Raw genomic sequence first — 16,472 nt, 5'->3', positions numbered from 1 at the left:
ATGCTTCTCATTTCGTGGTTGTATTGTTTCTTTGGACATTATTGAATAGTGTGTTTAGATTTTCTACAATATAAGTATAAGCCTTTTTAACATTCTTGAGTCTTTTTCTGCTTCGTGAGGAGTTTAAAATGTATCGTATCAATTTGCATTAATTATGGCCTTGATGAATGTGTTTTTGAAAACTTGGGAGCTACTGTTATTATTTGATTTGTTCTTCTCTAGCCAAGTTTTTGTTCTTGATATCTTTCAAATAATCAATTGTCACATCCAATAGCTTGAGCTATAAATTATTTCAAAGATTTTATCTTTTTCATTATCAATAATAAATCTTTGATATTATCCTTCAACTTTTATCAAAATTGATGGATAAGGACTTTTTCATTTCAGTCCACTTCACAAGCTAGATTTTAGAATTCAGCAACATATATGGTACTTGACTGTAATCCTTGCCTCAAAGATAAAAGCTTGGTCTTTGCTACTCTTTCTTAATCACTTTCTCTAAATGTGGCCGTAATCACTTCTAAGAATGAATTCAAATCATAAAAGAGTTTTGAATCCTTTTTGAATAAAGATGCAAATCAAGAGACAGAACTTTTTAATAGAAGTGCGCTCATGAATCCAACTTGAGTAAATCCGTTGGAGTATTGGAAGAGATGCAACCTTAGATAGAGATTTACTTATTACAGAAATCCCTAAAATTTTGATCATGTTCTATCAAACTTCTTAGGCATATTAATCCTTTTCTCTATCATACTTGTAGAAGCAAAACTTCTTGAATTTGGTTGTGAGGTTGATCTGCTTGCTTCCTTTAAATGCACAACTTTTTATTGCAAATTTTGAACTTCTTCTATTAGCATAGGAATAGTACCTCTATGATTCATGTTGGAAATACTTAAGATTTTTACTCTTAAAGTGTTAATGAGCTCATGAAGATCTACAATAGTTACAAATCTATTTTCACTTCTCCTGAGAGTAGCATTCATAATCTTTCTTTTCATAAACAACTCAAATAAGTTTAAAAAGTTAAATTAGAGGTGGATAATCTACAACCTCTAATATCAAATAAAAATTTCTATAAAGAGAAATAATCTACTTTCTTTAAAAAAAAATTACTATTATAAAATAAGATTATTTGTTTAAAGGTGGATAGTCTGCAACCTTCAAAATATAATAATAGAAGTAAAATAATCCACTCACTTCTAAAACAAGATAAAACAATAAATTAGCATTCTTGTCAAATTATCAATGACATGAATCTCAAAGAAAGAAATCCTCAATACACTCTTGTAACACTAAAAAGAACTAGAAAGTCACTCAAAGATGATATATTATTGAATTAGAATGGCTATTGCCAAAAACAAGAAGAGTAAGAAAGTCTAAAAACAAGACTAATGACTAGAAAGGCATTGAGAAGAGTGAAAAAGGCTTCACTCTCCCTTCCATATATATTCTTAATTAGGAGCTATATGGCAATGTCCTATAGGACCTCCAAAATGTGTTGACTTTGCAAAATACATATCTTAACTTACAAGGCAAGTTTTCTATATGTACGCCACATAGTTAGCTTGTTCTACAAGCTACCAATACATGGTTAACTTGTTGATCAAGTTTCTAACCTACAAATCAACTACAAACACATGTAAAGTCAAAATAGCATCATTATAGCTTCTATAAAGCTTCTCTAAAAGGTATTATGAAATTAATCTACTTTTATCTACTTTTATCTACTTCTACTTAATCATATAGGTATTTACTAGAGTACCTATATATATCCATGATACCTTCAAAAGAAACAACAATTAGAATATGTAGCAAATATAATTTGCCTCATCTTGGACTTCATCAACATATGATTGTTGTACTTCATGGCACTCATCTCTAAAAGGAAGAATATTATCATAGACATATTTATTCTAATAATTATTTAGGTAATATAAATAAATATAAGTAAACAAAATTAGATTAATTTAATAATATCTTCTAAACCAACTTTTTAGAAGCTTTATAGACATGTTTTCACCTTTATACATGTCTATAGATGATTAATAGATTAGAAACTTAGCCAACAAGTTAAACAAGTATTGCACTTGCAAATAGCTTGTAGAACAAGCTAATTATGTGATATACATATAAGAAACTTGTCTTGTAAATTAAACACATGTCTTGCAAATTAAATACATATTGGAGGTCCTATAGAATGTCGCCACATAGCTTTTTAAATAGATAGTATATATAAAAGCAAGAATAAAGCCTTTTTCATTTTTGAAAAAAAAATATATTTTTAGTCTAATTTCAAGTGTCTCTAGCTTTGTAATCTTTAGCAATAAGCATTCTAGTTTCTTATTAAATATGTATACTTTCTTATTTCTATTTTATTATCTCTCTTTAATACTTAATTCATTTGTTTATATATCTTCTTTTGAATTCTTGTCCTTCACAACTTCATTTGTGGACAAGGTTTGAAGATTCATTCTTTAATATTTTTTCTACATTTTAATAGCCTAGCTACTACATCAACTTAGATGTGTATATTTTTGTACCAATAACAGTATAACATTCATCTTCAATTGTATGCGGGTTGTTGTATTAGATACGTGAAAAGGCTCTTAATTAGCTAAAAGAGACAATTGAAAGTATGTTGCTTATACATTTATATTTAATTTAGATTGCAAATTCCATAATTGATTTCTAGCACTCAACCTGTTGTGCAAGGTAATCTTTATTTACATGCAAACTTTAAAAATTAAGAATTATTTTTATAAGTTAAAGACTTAATTAAAGAATTTTTTGATAAATTTTATAAAAATAATCTAAAAGAGCATGGATCTTTATTTTGTAAGATTAGGTCTTTAGTCTTGTATTTGCAATGAGATAATTTATATTAAAAATAAAAATAAAAATAAAAACCTTAAATCATTATAAGATTCATCATTTTCAAATAATTTGTAATGATGTTATCTCAATAATACTAAAAGAATTGAATAATTATTTTGTATCTTTGTATGAGTTTTTGTGAGGCCATTTCATAAATAGAATCCTTAAATTGTATCAGTAATAGAAGGAAAGATATACATATATATATATATATATATATATATATTTTTTTCTTAAATATATTTTTTAATATTTTATTAGAAGTCTTCTGGTTTAGATGAACTAACATATAGTTTTAAGTAGACATTGTAATACATGTGCTTAATATCTCATCAGTTATGAAATATAAAGAAAATTTTAAGTTATTTTAATTACAATTATAGAAGCATATTATAATAAAAAATGTATGAAATAATATAGAAGCATTAATGCCTATTTAATCCTTAACTAAGTCTTTTAGCCTACTAGTCTAGATTTGTCATTTTATATTCTTTAGTTTTAACTAATTTGATTCTGTGCTAATACAATTTTACATTGTTTTTTCTTAAAATGTAGCTTAAAATGCAACCAAGACAATTTTGCATCTCTTATCAATACTATTGCATTATAAGGCTTTGTCTTTTTATTAAAAAAAAAAAAAAAAAAAAAAAAACACATACAGTTGTAACTAGAATTGGTCCATCCTATTTATAGTTACCCAAATTTTGTGAATTTGTAAACATATAACTAAGCCTTTCAAAAATACCAGAATTAGATATTTTAATTAGATCTTGTAAAATATATATATATATATATATATATATATATCTATGTCACATGAAAATGATAAAAAAAAAAAAAAAAAAAAAAGGGCCACATCACATTACAATATGTATGCAACATCGCAATCATATTTTTACTTGTATAAAATCTCCCGATATCAAAGCTAACTAAGACGTTCACGCCATCCATCAAGTTGGCCGAAGGGTGCTGGAGTCCATTATTCCTTACAAACATGACCTGGAAGTGGAAGGTCTTGAGAAGCAGCCATAGCCATGAGTGGGGGAAGGATTCTTCCTACGAAGGACGGAGTGGCACATGAGCAGCTCTACAGTGCAGTCGGTCAGATCTAGACCCACAATTGCACCGAATGTCTGGAAATGCTTGCAACCACGCAAAAAGTCAATCAGCATCGGCAATGGAAACGGCGCTCAGTCGAAGTGAAACGTCACCGCAATCTGCTCTTCATTATCCCCAATCGTGTCACACTACCTTTTGCATTCCATCACTATATTTGGATCAGCCTAAAAGCGAACAGGGACAGATGTGAGCAAAGGAAATGTCATGCTCCTGCCAATTGCTCCGCGTGCTCTTTAACACCATGCTCTAGCATCATTCCGAGGCACAGCAGGATTTTTGCAGATGTTTTAGCGCTAGTTAGTTGGAGCGCTCTTTTATTTCCTCCAGATCGATGGTGTCAGATCACTTGCGTGCCACCGAAGAGGTGGAAAAGAAAAACACCCTAGTGATGGAAGTATTTACGGGAGACGATATTACTGTTTGAACTGCAGTCGACATTCCCGATTTAGAGACTAGCCTCCAAGTAGAAAGGAGAAGCTGGGTTATTATCATTAACAAGGTGTCAGCCGCATCCCGCATCTTGAATCGTTGACTTTGCTCATCCTCGAGATCCATTGAAGATAAGGTTGAAGTCGAAGGATGGCTGCAGGGAGTTTGACCAATTGAGGGCGGAAGACAGGTGCTCATTTGGCTGACCATCGCAACGGTCCTGTGCGGGAAGGGCAGCCGGAATTTGTCTGTATTGTGATGATTCATGAATCATGAATTGGAAAAAGGATCAACTCCCCGCGCGCACCATCCTCGGCCCCACCTCGCACATTTGTTACTTCTCACCTTTTGTTAGTGAACCGAGGCCACGGCAGGACTCCTCATTCCCTCGCACCAGGTGAAGTGTCCTGTTGTGGGCGGACGTCTCTGGGGACGTTCGTCTTCCACCTTGCTCACAGGTTCGCCCGATCCGCCCTCACGCACGGCCCAGACGTGAAATTACGATGCTGAACTTAGAGTGTGTGTTTCACCCTTGCCTCGCTACTAAATCTTGATGCCCTGGATTCTCCGAGGATTTTTCGCACAAACACGATTATTTGAGCATGATCGACGACACTCCAACTTGCAGCATTTTTCCGCTCACATGTGCCATTTCGGTGCAGATCGCCGCACCTTAAAAGGTACCTCTAGGTGAATGTCGTTCAATAAAGGCGGGGGCGACGAACGCGAGAAGCCCAGGGCATGCCACTATCCATCGTCATGCAGTGACCCAAGTGGGTACTTATTTGTCCTACTCGTTGGGCTGTTGACTTAGCAAGACCTTAGTGGCTTCACGTAAGGTCGATTAAGCAATATTCATGTATATGTCTGACAATTTATGGGATTCTGGAAGACTATGTCAATGACGTTACCAACCTTTCTAAACACTCTCTTGGCACTACCAGTACACTGCGTACTTTGTACTTCCAGCAAAACTATGCTGACCTCTTTCTCCGAGTACGGTAGTGTTTCGAAAGGTCACAGAGGGTAAGGAGAGTACATGGTCAAATCTCTGAGCACTCCGGCAGAAGTTCCTCATTGGGAAGAAGTGTTGTATTGAAACACGCAACATTGACCAGAGAAATTGACAGGGATTGCCTAGATTACCTACCATGAGCCGATTCAGAGCTGAGCGTTGCTAAGATCCTCGTACCTACGAATTGCGGAAGAGATTTCTGCATGGGTAAGTGAGAGAACCTGCGAATCGCTTCTTCGTCACCGAAACTCTCAAACTATCGGAGACTTTTTCACCCAGCGACGTGTATGAGGCTTGACTCGGCTCCATTCGACCATTCATTGTTCAATCATTCGCGCATCAGATGTATCCATCAGGAGCTACTACATCAATTCTCTCCGTGTCATGAAACTACTAATGATAGCGAATTCGGTGAACGGTTCATTGAAGACAAAGCCAGAGAAGACTGTAACATGGGTTTGATACTAAGGTTCTCAGATGCGTCAGTTAAAAGGTAATGTGGGCCAGAAAGATACCAGTCACATCTAGTTCGACTAAGTGAGACATCGAAGGACATTTTAGATAAAAGTTAATGACAAGCATCAAGTAGAGAGGAGTGGAAACAGAGTTTCCAGCAATCATGCCGAATTTTGGACTGAGTGGAATTGACAGATAAAAAAAAAAAAAAAAAAAAAAAAAAAAAGTGCAACTTAGAGGAACTCGGATTCGTAGTAATGTATTGTGAGAGACGACAGAGGATGACCCCTGCGTCCGAAATTGAACACTGTTCTAATATTGTACACATGATTTCCCGGTAGTACATACGCACAAGGACACAACTCAAATTCCCGCTAAATTTTCTATCCTCGTTCGCTTGAGCAACTTCAAACTCTCGACATTTCTCCTCCATTAGGGGGCTGTACATATGCTGATGACCAGTGACAGAGTAGGAACACAATTCCGTACACTATTCACCGGTCGACCTGAGAGTGCGCATAGAGTTAATGTTCGTGTTCCGTCACTTAGCACATCACGTTCAAACCTAATTCAGTTAACTAAAAGCTTAATTGTAATTAGAGAAACTAGAGTTTAAAGCTACTACGCCAATATAATGGCGTACTGCATCATATTACGACGATTGCAGTTACCTTATCAATATGCAGTTGACGAGAAAGAGAACCCTTGATCCCTCCTAGATTGGTTGAAAGTGCTTGGTGTTGAGGACAACATAGGCAAGAAATTTAAAGTGACCAACCTCGGTGCAGCAAGAGAGGCGAGCAGTTGCTTGCTGACTGGTGAACCAAGCGCCTCTACACTGGATTTCACAATTTCATCCCGGTCATAATCCGCAGACTGAACCGAACTAGAGTCATTCTCCTGCGAGCGGGAACTCTCGGAGTTGGAGGCATTTCCAAAAAACTGATAAGTTTTCGATGTAGATTCCTCAGTGGTAGGCCGCCCAGTCAACTTCTGAACCAAATCCAAGAATTCCTCGGGTTTGATCTTGTAAACTTTGGGAGAATATGTGTGAATGATGCGTGGTTTAATACATCCCCCGCTTTTCACAATCTGTACGCTTGAAGGCCTTCGAGCTGAGGATTTGCTAGAGTTTAACTGAACTTCACACCCTCCCATTCCCATCGTTGCTCGGAGTAGAAGCCTTTATGGTTGTTTGTTGGAAAGAATTAAGCAAAGCTCTGTAGCAGCTCTTCAGCAACTCAAGGGCAAAGAATTCCTGGGGAGATAGTGTGCGAAAAAGATGAGCACTTACAGAAACTCACACAACTGTACCTTATTGCCTCGGATTCTCGGCAAAGACTGTTAGATGCAAAATTGAGACGAACTATCTTATCTACGGCACTCACCAACGCTCAAAGCTCTTGAAGAGAATACTGTTCAAACTGTTCAAACTGTTCGTGACAGAGAAAGGGTAGATCAGAGAAGCAGACTAATGAGAGATTGAAATTGATCCGATCTAACAACTCATGGCAACCTTCGAAGTACCTAAGTCTTCAGTTGACAAACGCTCTACGTAAGTGCTGCTTCAATTCAAGAAACCTCAGAGTCAGCACGATGGGGCGTATCAAATCACGCACCGACGGGCTGTTCCAGAGCACAATGACTGCATATCGCATCGATGATTGATTGCCAGTCCGGATATGGACAAGAAAGAATGGACAGCAGCACCTGAACGATGCTCCACTAACCGGTGGTCCGACGGACAAGAATGAAAAGCACGTCTCGCGAGAGAGCTTCCAATTCCGCCACGACTACCGTACCTCCGCAGAATTTGTATCGACACATTGAACATACTGCTCCCTCCAAGGCCTCTACAAGAACATCCTTCAACTAGGGTAGCTATGGCAGACACTTCGATCGAGGCATCCGAAAAAATGTTATAGATATCACTTTCAAACAGCCACCTCTCAGATTCCACCTGCATAATCGCAGACCAATATCCAGGAATAGGTCATCTACAGCTCTCGCCGCTTCTCAATTTGGTCCTTCCATTCATCTCCTTTAAAACTGTTCGTCTATTCTTGATCCGCATCTCCCGTCTGTAATTAGCGCGACGACGTAGTCTCTGTCAGTCTTCGCATGTTAAGAAAATCTTTTGCTTCAAGTACTGTACCTGTACTAAAGGTAGGCCACAACAACGGTGTGAAAGGTGTCACATGCTAAAATTTCACAGGTCGAAGGAATATGCTGATTTGAGTCGTTGGTAATTTGGCATTAGCGAAGTTGCGGCATGAGCGCTGTGCTCGTCAACAGTGGAATCGTTTTCCATCTTGAGCGGCTGTCATGAAATCCTGGAACGATGTCAACGACTAGCTTCTGCAGTCAATCACCAGTTCTCCAGGTACTGCTTGCTCGAAAAATTCCAATCCAATTTACCGCGTCGTCGAAATTTCGAATAATAGGTTGCGTCAAACACCCTCTTTATGTCCAAAGAAGACCGGGCACACGAATATCAGCCACGATTCATTTCGTACTCAAGCAAGAAACAGAATACCTATGCACACAGCATCTCAAGCTATTCTATTCCATACCACAACCACTGGTGCAGACGAAATAGTGAATCAAGGAGCTCAATGTAAAAGTTACGTTATCGTCGCAGCACCATGCACTGAAGCAGAGACTTCGGTAGACGACTTGCTGACCAGTTTCCCCTTTTGAGGCTCGCCTCTACGTTGCATGCTTCCAAAGTACTAATAGCTGTCAGGACGGCTGGCCACGGGAGAAGCTGAGGAGCAGCCCGCAAGGACGCTGGTCCCTCCACTCCCTCGAATCGAAGGCGGCGAGTACATTCATCGCAATCCTCGTGGTGTGATCAACAGCGTTGTGGACTGAAACTGGGCTTAGGAGTCAATGCACATGATCAATGTGTTTGGTGAAGCGCTTGCAGGACCTTTTTACAGCGTCAGCCAAGCACTCCACGCAGATACTACGCAAACAACTGATTCAAACTTCAGGGGCCACCGTCACCTGCGGCACCTAATCAAGCGGTGCTTGAACTTTTTCTAGGGTTTCGCTTTGGAACCAGAACATTATGAACTGCTGCTGCTCTTCAGTCGGCACTTTTGCGCATTTGGCTTTAAATCAGTAACAGGGAATAAGTGGTGGTAAGGCAAGAAATATATGAAAGAATCTGTGATCAACAATGATTGAACTCTTGCAATGTACATGATTAGGAATCTTACTTTAGACGCTTTTTTTGAATAAATCGCCAGTATCCAGACACGTGATTTCAAAAGATATATATTTGATTCATCTTCGCTATGTTTGTGAGTTACAAAAAAAATTGAATCAAGGTGAATGCATGGGTAGTTTTTATTTAGAATTACAATAGTTAAACTATAAACTATGTTGATTTCACAAGGTGATATTTATTTATAATTGAAATATAAAAGAAAAAAAGTGCCACCACAATATGACTACATTTGAATACCAGAAATAAAAGAGCATTGTAATATATACTATGAAAGTTATCATTTATCATATATTCTTTGTTACATTAATACTGATTATTGTTAAATTAATCAAGATAGCATGGTGTTTTTGGATGATACCACTTCACAACCGTTTTTTCTAATTTTTAATTTCTGAAAAAGGAAAAGAGAAGCACCAAAACAATACCACAAAGTGCGTTTGAACTCTTATTCCAGCAACTAATTTTACTCAATACACAATAATTTTAAATACATAAATATAATTGTAGTGGATTTTTCAAAACATTTAATATGATTATTGAACATACAAAAAAGCACATGAATCATGACGTTACTTCGACTCAAAAGCACATGAAGCTTTGAAACAGGAACTAAAATTTGAAATAATGTTAAATACTTATTGACCAGAATCACAATTGGGTACAAGCTCAGCTTTTAAAGTGAATATCAAGCAAACCAACCACTTACACCATGTAACAATTTCGTGGCTCAAGGCGTGTGGACTCGCCACACATTTCCCCTTCGAATGTCTGTAAAGGATATGAAAAAGGATTTAACAGTATTGCTACACCTTAGAATGAATAGTTTGTCGATGCCAATTCTAAGTCGTAGGGCTACTGGAATGATGTTACACAAAGTGAATGGTGAAGCTCAGGTAGGGACGAGGATTGTTTCAACCGCCGTTTCGAACGCCACAAATGGCCATCAGAAAATATCTTGAATGATTTTCGCCAACTAAAGTGGGCTACAAAAATTCTGCCACCAGAAGTTCTGTTTGCACTGCTACCTAGGATCTTGTCTGTCTAGGCGACGTGGTGTTGGAGGAGAAGGCACCTGCTTGTTGTTACATAGATATAACACCTGGTGTTTCTGCACTTTCATTGCTTGCATGCCTGAAGAAGTCTAGGTTCCGATGCAATGTCCACCATCCGTGATCGCCCAAACCAGATTATTAAGCTGGTTTTGTGAATGTCATACATTAAGCTATTTCGCTCAAAGTACTGCAATACCGCCACTGCCATGATCCATGTTAGTATGCTTCCGTTCTGAAAATTGCGCTCTTAACTTGGAGTCTCATTTTGTATAGAAAGCGATAGCCTGTAACACAGAAGTTTCTGGCATATCAGGAACGAGCATACGACCACCACGGCGAGCTAGTCATCTTATTTAATCCGAGGAGCCCTATAGCACTTACAGTAGACCATGACCTGCAGAAACATGGATGGTAATAGAAGCAGAAAGCCTACCAATTACACTAGGAAAGTCTGACTCGGCTAGACCTGCGCTAGAGAGAGATGTCAGCATTTCTACTGAACTATCTTCGCCATTTGACTTTATGGACCTCCTTGTTCAGGTTTCTGTCTTGAGCTCTGATTTATTTATTTTTTAAATTAAAGAAGAAAGAATCGATGGTGCGCTCTGCAAACCATGAAGCACAAGTTCAGGATTCTACCGAACTATTGCGCAGATTACAACATAAGACTAGGTCGGGGTTCTGACCTTACTGTTGACAACGGAACGCATTGACCAGGCGAATACACAAGTTGAAAAAAATGAGCCAAAATCATGGTTCATTTAGAAAAGATTGTCCAAATGATAACAACAGCACAAATGAGCTCAAATTGAACCAAATGGATCCAGCCCTTGAAATCAAACTTAAGCAAAGTTGAGAAGGCTGAACATATCCATGCGCAAGCAGTGCCAATTAACGATAACAGAAGCCCTATGAAAAAATCGTTCTTGATCGCCTGCACAGATAAAAGAACTGTACAAGTTAGTCACCAGATCATCCTGGGGAAGGCTGCTACGTGCGGTCACTTCTCTCCTTTCACCCTCCCAACCCTCTAGAATATCTTCCACGTTGAGATGCACAAACCCTACTCAACCACACCTTCAGTTTCATTAAATAACCTGAGCAAACAAAGCGACATTATCAACGAACCTTGTAGTATTTAAGCTTCGATACTGCCAGAGACTAAACCATGGTGGCAAAGCAAGGTAACTTCTCAACTTTTTTGAACTGTTCCCTTCCGGAACTTCGTTGGAAACAATTTCAAAAGGCCAACATTCCATCTGAATATTTTGCAACCTTGGCACGTTATTCTGTCCATTGAAATTCTGCAAGAAACCGTGAGTATTTTTAGTAGTCACGTCAAGGAAACATAGTCCAATCATGGTGCCTATTACTGAGTTTTCATTCATTGTTGTTGGTAATCGACTATTCTGCTTCCAAGCATTCTACATATACAGTAACTTTGCCAGCTTAGATTTGATCGTCTGCACTGAGGTGATTCATTCCTAGAAAGGATGCTGAGAGACCATATCCGCGAACGCTCAAATATGTGACATCTGGTTCAGCATCAGTTTTCGGTAATGTGCCGGTTGACCAATTTCAGTCCATCCCCAACCTCTAATCAAACCTGTTAACCATGTACAAAATCTGCTTTCCAAAGAGACTCCGACAGACAAGAATGATTGCATCTGAATACTGACGATAAATGAATGAGATTTTCTCACGCACATTTCCTGACGAGTGCCAGAGAGTTCAAAGCAAAGAGACAAAGCCAGTGGAGGACTTAAAACGCCCGCCTACAGCCTCAGAAATTGCAGCGTCGAGATAGTAATCTAGGCATGAATCATCTACTATTCGGCCTCGTGCATTGCATGTGCCTGAAAGTCCATAAATCCTGCACTAAACATTCGACGCACAAACCTTCAATGTCACACACAATCATTATCCGATGAATGGGGCGAAATTTAATCCACCACTTGCAAGTAACAAGTCAGCAGTCCAGCTACAATGCCACTCCCAGCACCTGCTAATTCGATTTTCACCACATGCGACATTATGATTGTTCCACAAGCCCCTCAGAATTTAACCACTCGAGTTGATACCACATCCGACAGCAATTTCCAGGGAGCAAGACCGCTAATCGACCAAAATTGAAATTACTGAAGACGTCGACTCCGGTCGAAATGAAAGGAACAAGGCATACCTCCAAATTCCAATGCTACCGGCACATTACAATCTGCATAACCGATCCGATCTCACACGAGACAGCCTCGGTACAAAGACGACAAAATCACCGTCCGAAAGTGGCCGATGAAAACGGGAGATGTATACCAAACTGTTATGCGGAGCGTAGCCAGATGGAAGCAAATTCAAGTCGAGGGCACATGCAGAAGTAGCGATCAGAAAGGGATCCGGCAGCAACAGGCCTTAATTGCCAAAGAGCACAAGAGCTAATGAAGCAACAACCACGACGTCGTTCTTGCGTGCCTGCGCCTCCCTCGCGCAACTTTTCAGTCTTTGCCATACTTTTAACGTCATTCTGGCAATGCAGAAAAAGTAACGGGCAGAAAAACGTTTCGGGTTGCTATTGATAAGGACCCATTTTAACCCGGGTAGTGCTAATCCACGTGGATGATTTTTTTTATGGTTGCAAAGGCGGACCACAGGTGTAAAATATTTAGCCTTCGTAATGGATCCAATATTAAAAGATTAAGTAAATTGAGTTATGGGATAGGCCACAAGGCCATGGAAAGGGGTTTCTACTGTAAACCAAACTTTCCAATGATGTGTAATAACCAATTCATTTGTTGAATGCCTACAATCATTCCTGTGAGCAAAAGATAATTTGAAAAATGTCATACTTCAATGTAATATATCTAACATTGAAATAAGCTAATAAGTGTGGGTGCATGAATTCAAGATTTAAAAAATTGGATTAAATATAGAATGCGGATTGACAAATCCTGTAATATCTGTTAATCTTGAAGAATTTTTTGACAAAAACTTAATAATCCACCCGTTAGCACTGAGATTGTTTATGTCTAGGACTGTTTTTTGTAAAGATTATGAATATATAAATATATAAATATATAAAAAATTAGATTATAAATAAAGCTATACTTTTAAAAATTCGCATATGTGTATACTTATATATATATATATATATATATATATTTTAAAAATTAGCTTATATCAAGTATATATTTCACAACTATAATTCAAGCAAGTAATTTCATTGACTTAAATGAATATTTTATGTTGGACATGATTATTTATGTAAAAATTTAAAGTTATAGATACATTTTCTATTGTTAAAATGTAACATCAACTAAAGTTTAATTTCTAATAAGAAATGATATTACACATATTTTTCACATCATTTAATTTGATACAACTTACTAATTAGAATAAATATCACTTTATCTTTTGTACAATTACATCATTATGGTACATGATTTATTTTTAAAATAATAGTAAACTAATAAATTATATCTTGATTCATAATCTTAGTTAGAATAAATAAACAAATAAAATTCTAATCAACAAAGGTAGAAAACTTATGACATTATAATATTCTATATATATATATATATATATATATATAAAGAGAGATAGATTTTGAATAATAAAAGTTACGTAGAATAATGTTTTATATTATTTAAATTACAATCATAAATATAAGAAAATATACCTTTATATGATTTTATTTACTTTAACTTATTTTTTCTTGTACATAATTAAGTGGCTAATAAAATTAAAAGTATTACCTTTGAAATAATTATAGAATATTTTAATATAAATTTTTATATCTATATATATTTATAAATTTTTAAATAAAATTTATATGAAATATAAGAAGTATATAATTTTAATTTTTTTAATTTTAATTTAAAATTAATTAAAACCTAAACGAGTCATTATAATTATATATATAATTTTTTATTATAGAATTTTTTCATAATTTTTAATAATTATTTATTATTAAAGACATGAATCCTAAACAATAAAATCCTCAATACATTCTTGTGTTACTTGAAAAGAGTAGATATTTACTCAAAGATAATAATATATTATAATTAGAATGGCTATTGCTGGAAACTAGAAGACTAGAGATTCTTGAAATAAGATTAAGGATAAAAAAAATCCATGACAAAGGTGAAGAATGTTTCACTCTTGCCTCTATATATACAATCTAACTTGGAGATAAATGGTGACATTTTATAGGACCTTTGACATGTATTTAGCTTGCAAGATATGTATCTAACTTTTAAGGCAAGTTTCTTATATATGTACTACATGGCCAACTTTTACCACAAGTTGCCAAAATGTGCAACACATGGCCAACTTATTGGCCAAGATTTTAACCTACCAATTAACTACAAACACGTCTACAATCAAATTCATGTCTATGAAGCTTCTATGAAGCTATTATACAAGATATTATCAAATCTATATTTATTTATCTTCTACCTAATAATTCTTATTTAAGTAATGATGTATGTTTATGACATTTATGATTAACCATGCTCTAGCTAATGGATATTTCTCATAGAATAATATTAAAAAACACATAATATTTATATATAAATAAAATCATATGTTCATCCTTAGTAATTGAATCTCGGTTATTCTATTAAATATATTATTTAAAAATATATGCAAAATCTTTATAAAAACTTATTTATAGGTATTTTAAAAAGTAAATATTCAAACTAAGTTTTTTTATTTTTTATTTTTTATTCTTTATGTTTATTTTAGATAGTATTTTAGTAATCATAGAAATCATATATTGGACCAAGGCTTCCAAAAAATCTCTTATTAGTAATATTAGATTTTTCTAATAGATAATATTTTTTAATTTATTTTTAAAAAATTTAACTTGAAGGAGTAGAAAAAAATAAGATTCAACCACTAGATCATCTATATGATATAAGTATTATTTGAAGGAGCAAAAATAATAAATCATCTATATGATATAAGTATTATTTAAAGGAGCAAAAATAATAAATCATCTATATGATATAAGTATTATTTAAAGGAGCAAAAATAAGTAATCTATGAAATAAAAAAATCTCATAAAAATCATGTGTGCAAAAAAAAAATTAAATACATTTTTTGTTTGATCTTATATTTATTTATCTTGATTTAATAAATTCTGAAAGTTATAATCTAAGATACAATAGAATTTATATATATATATATATATATATATATATATATTCATTAGAAGTTTAAATCAAGAAATTCTAAATTAGTATCTATTTAAATAAAATTTTGGATCCAAAAAATAGAACATGATTTTAAGAACATGAACTAAAATAATTATATTATTATATTAAAAAAATATTTACTTATTTTATAAATTTGTACTAGACTCTCCATTATTCTCTCATTTATTAAATTAAAAAGAATGCTAATGCTTTATATAAATGAATTACATAGGATTTAAATTATATTTATTGTATTCAATCTTTGCTTCAAGAAGTGGAATGAAGCCATATACAACTTACTCATGAAGATGAAAAATGTTGAGAAGCACTTGCATTCCTCTTATTTGGAATATTGTCAAAATTTGAATAGTGGTGTTCTACCCCCTTAGATTTAAGGTTAGTTAGATTTATATAAATCACAAGATACTTCTACTCTTTCAATTTTTATTCAATTATAGCATGCTTATGTTGGATTTATATGTAATATATAATATATCATGCTTATACCTACAAGATTTGTGGTGTACCAAGTGGATACATAATCGATTTCTACATTATAACCTTATTCATTTGAAATCTTATAAAAATAGAACATCAAATGAAAACATAAGTAATAACAATTTAGTAGAAGGCTTTGCAAAGATCATCAGAATGATTTACAAATCCGAAGATACAAATAAAGATTTTTTTAAAAAAAAACTTAAGTTATTCTATAGAGTAGTGGAAAAAACATTAATTGATCTTAAGATATATTATTAGAACATTGATGTTAACTTGGTTATGTATACAACAAAATTTTGTAGGTACCTATCACAAGGCTTAGAACTTAATAAATTCTAAATAGCAATCCATTTTACTTTCAAGTTATTTCTTCATTTAAAAAGATATTTAATTTATACTAAAAACATCTAAGAATATTTTATATATGTGGCTAATTAGCATAGTGGAATAACAATTAATAGATATACAACACAATCTCACTCTAACACCTCTACATATTGTTTTTCTTTATTTGCCGTGAAAATACATTTGATTTTGCAAGTGCAATTATGTTTGCATCTAGAACTAGACAATGCTTCTTTTGTATAATTTTTTTAAAATAA

The 16,472-nt window shown here is 34.8% G+C and overlaps 1 protein-coding gene and 1 long non-coding RNA gene across 6 annotated transcripts; both read right to left on the bottom strand.

Moving 5' to 3' along the window:
• Window positions 1–6,126: 6,126 nt before the first annotated feature.
• On the bottom strand, window positions 6,127–8,864 carry LOC112282907 (uncharacterized). 2 transcript variants are annotated; one of them, XM_024521073.3, is made up of 3 exons: window positions 8,538–8,864; window positions 7,604–8,354; window positions 6,127–7,151 (listed from the first exon to the last, which is right to left on the bottom strand). In XM_024521073.3, the coding sequence occupies exon 3, from the start codon at window positions 7,055–7,057 to the stop codon at window positions 6,569–6,571; it is 489 nt and encodes a 162-aa protein (XP_024376841.1). In that variant the 5' UTR covers window positions 7,058–7,151; window positions 7,604–8,354; window positions 8,538–8,864; the 3' UTR covers window positions 6,127–6,568. The 2 variants fall into 2 exon arrangements, with proteins under 2 accessions (XP_024376841.1, XP_090106870.1); XM_090250744.1 differs by having other exon boundaries at window positions 6,127–8,354; window positions 8,522–8,862.
• An 874-nt stretch (window positions 8,865–9,738) lies between these two features.
• Window positions 9,739–12,657, bottom strand: LOC149989319 (uncharacterized). Of its 4 annotated transcripts, none has more exons than XR_016503140.1 (5): window positions 12,363–12,657; window positions 11,888–12,053; window positions 11,309–11,484; window positions 10,614–11,114; window positions 9,739–10,381 (listed from the first exon to the last, which is right to left on the bottom strand). It is a non-coding gene; the product is annotated as an uncharacterized LOC149989319 (long non-coding RNA). The 4 variants fall into 4 exon arrangements; XR_016503139.1 differs by having other exon boundaries at window positions 11,888–12,058; window positions 12,363–12,596; XR_016503142.1 differs by lacking the exon at window positions 11,888–12,053 and having other exon boundaries at window positions 10,614–10,785; window positions 11,048–11,114; window positions 12,363–12,594.
• Between the last annotated feature and the right edge of the window lie 3,815 nt (window positions 12,658–16,472).

This window comes from Physcomitrium patens, chromosome 5 (assembly GCF_059467195.1).
Source record: "Physcomitrium patens ecotype Gransden chromosome 5, ASM5946719v1, whole genome shotgun sequence".
In the NCBI taxonomy this organism is placed as follows: domain Eukaryota; kingdom Viridiplantae; phylum Streptophyta; class Bryopsida; order Funariales; family Funariaceae; genus Physcomitrium; species Physcomitrium patens.
Note: the sequence above shows the minus strand (reverse complement) of the source record. Positions and strands in the feature narration are given on the sequence as shown.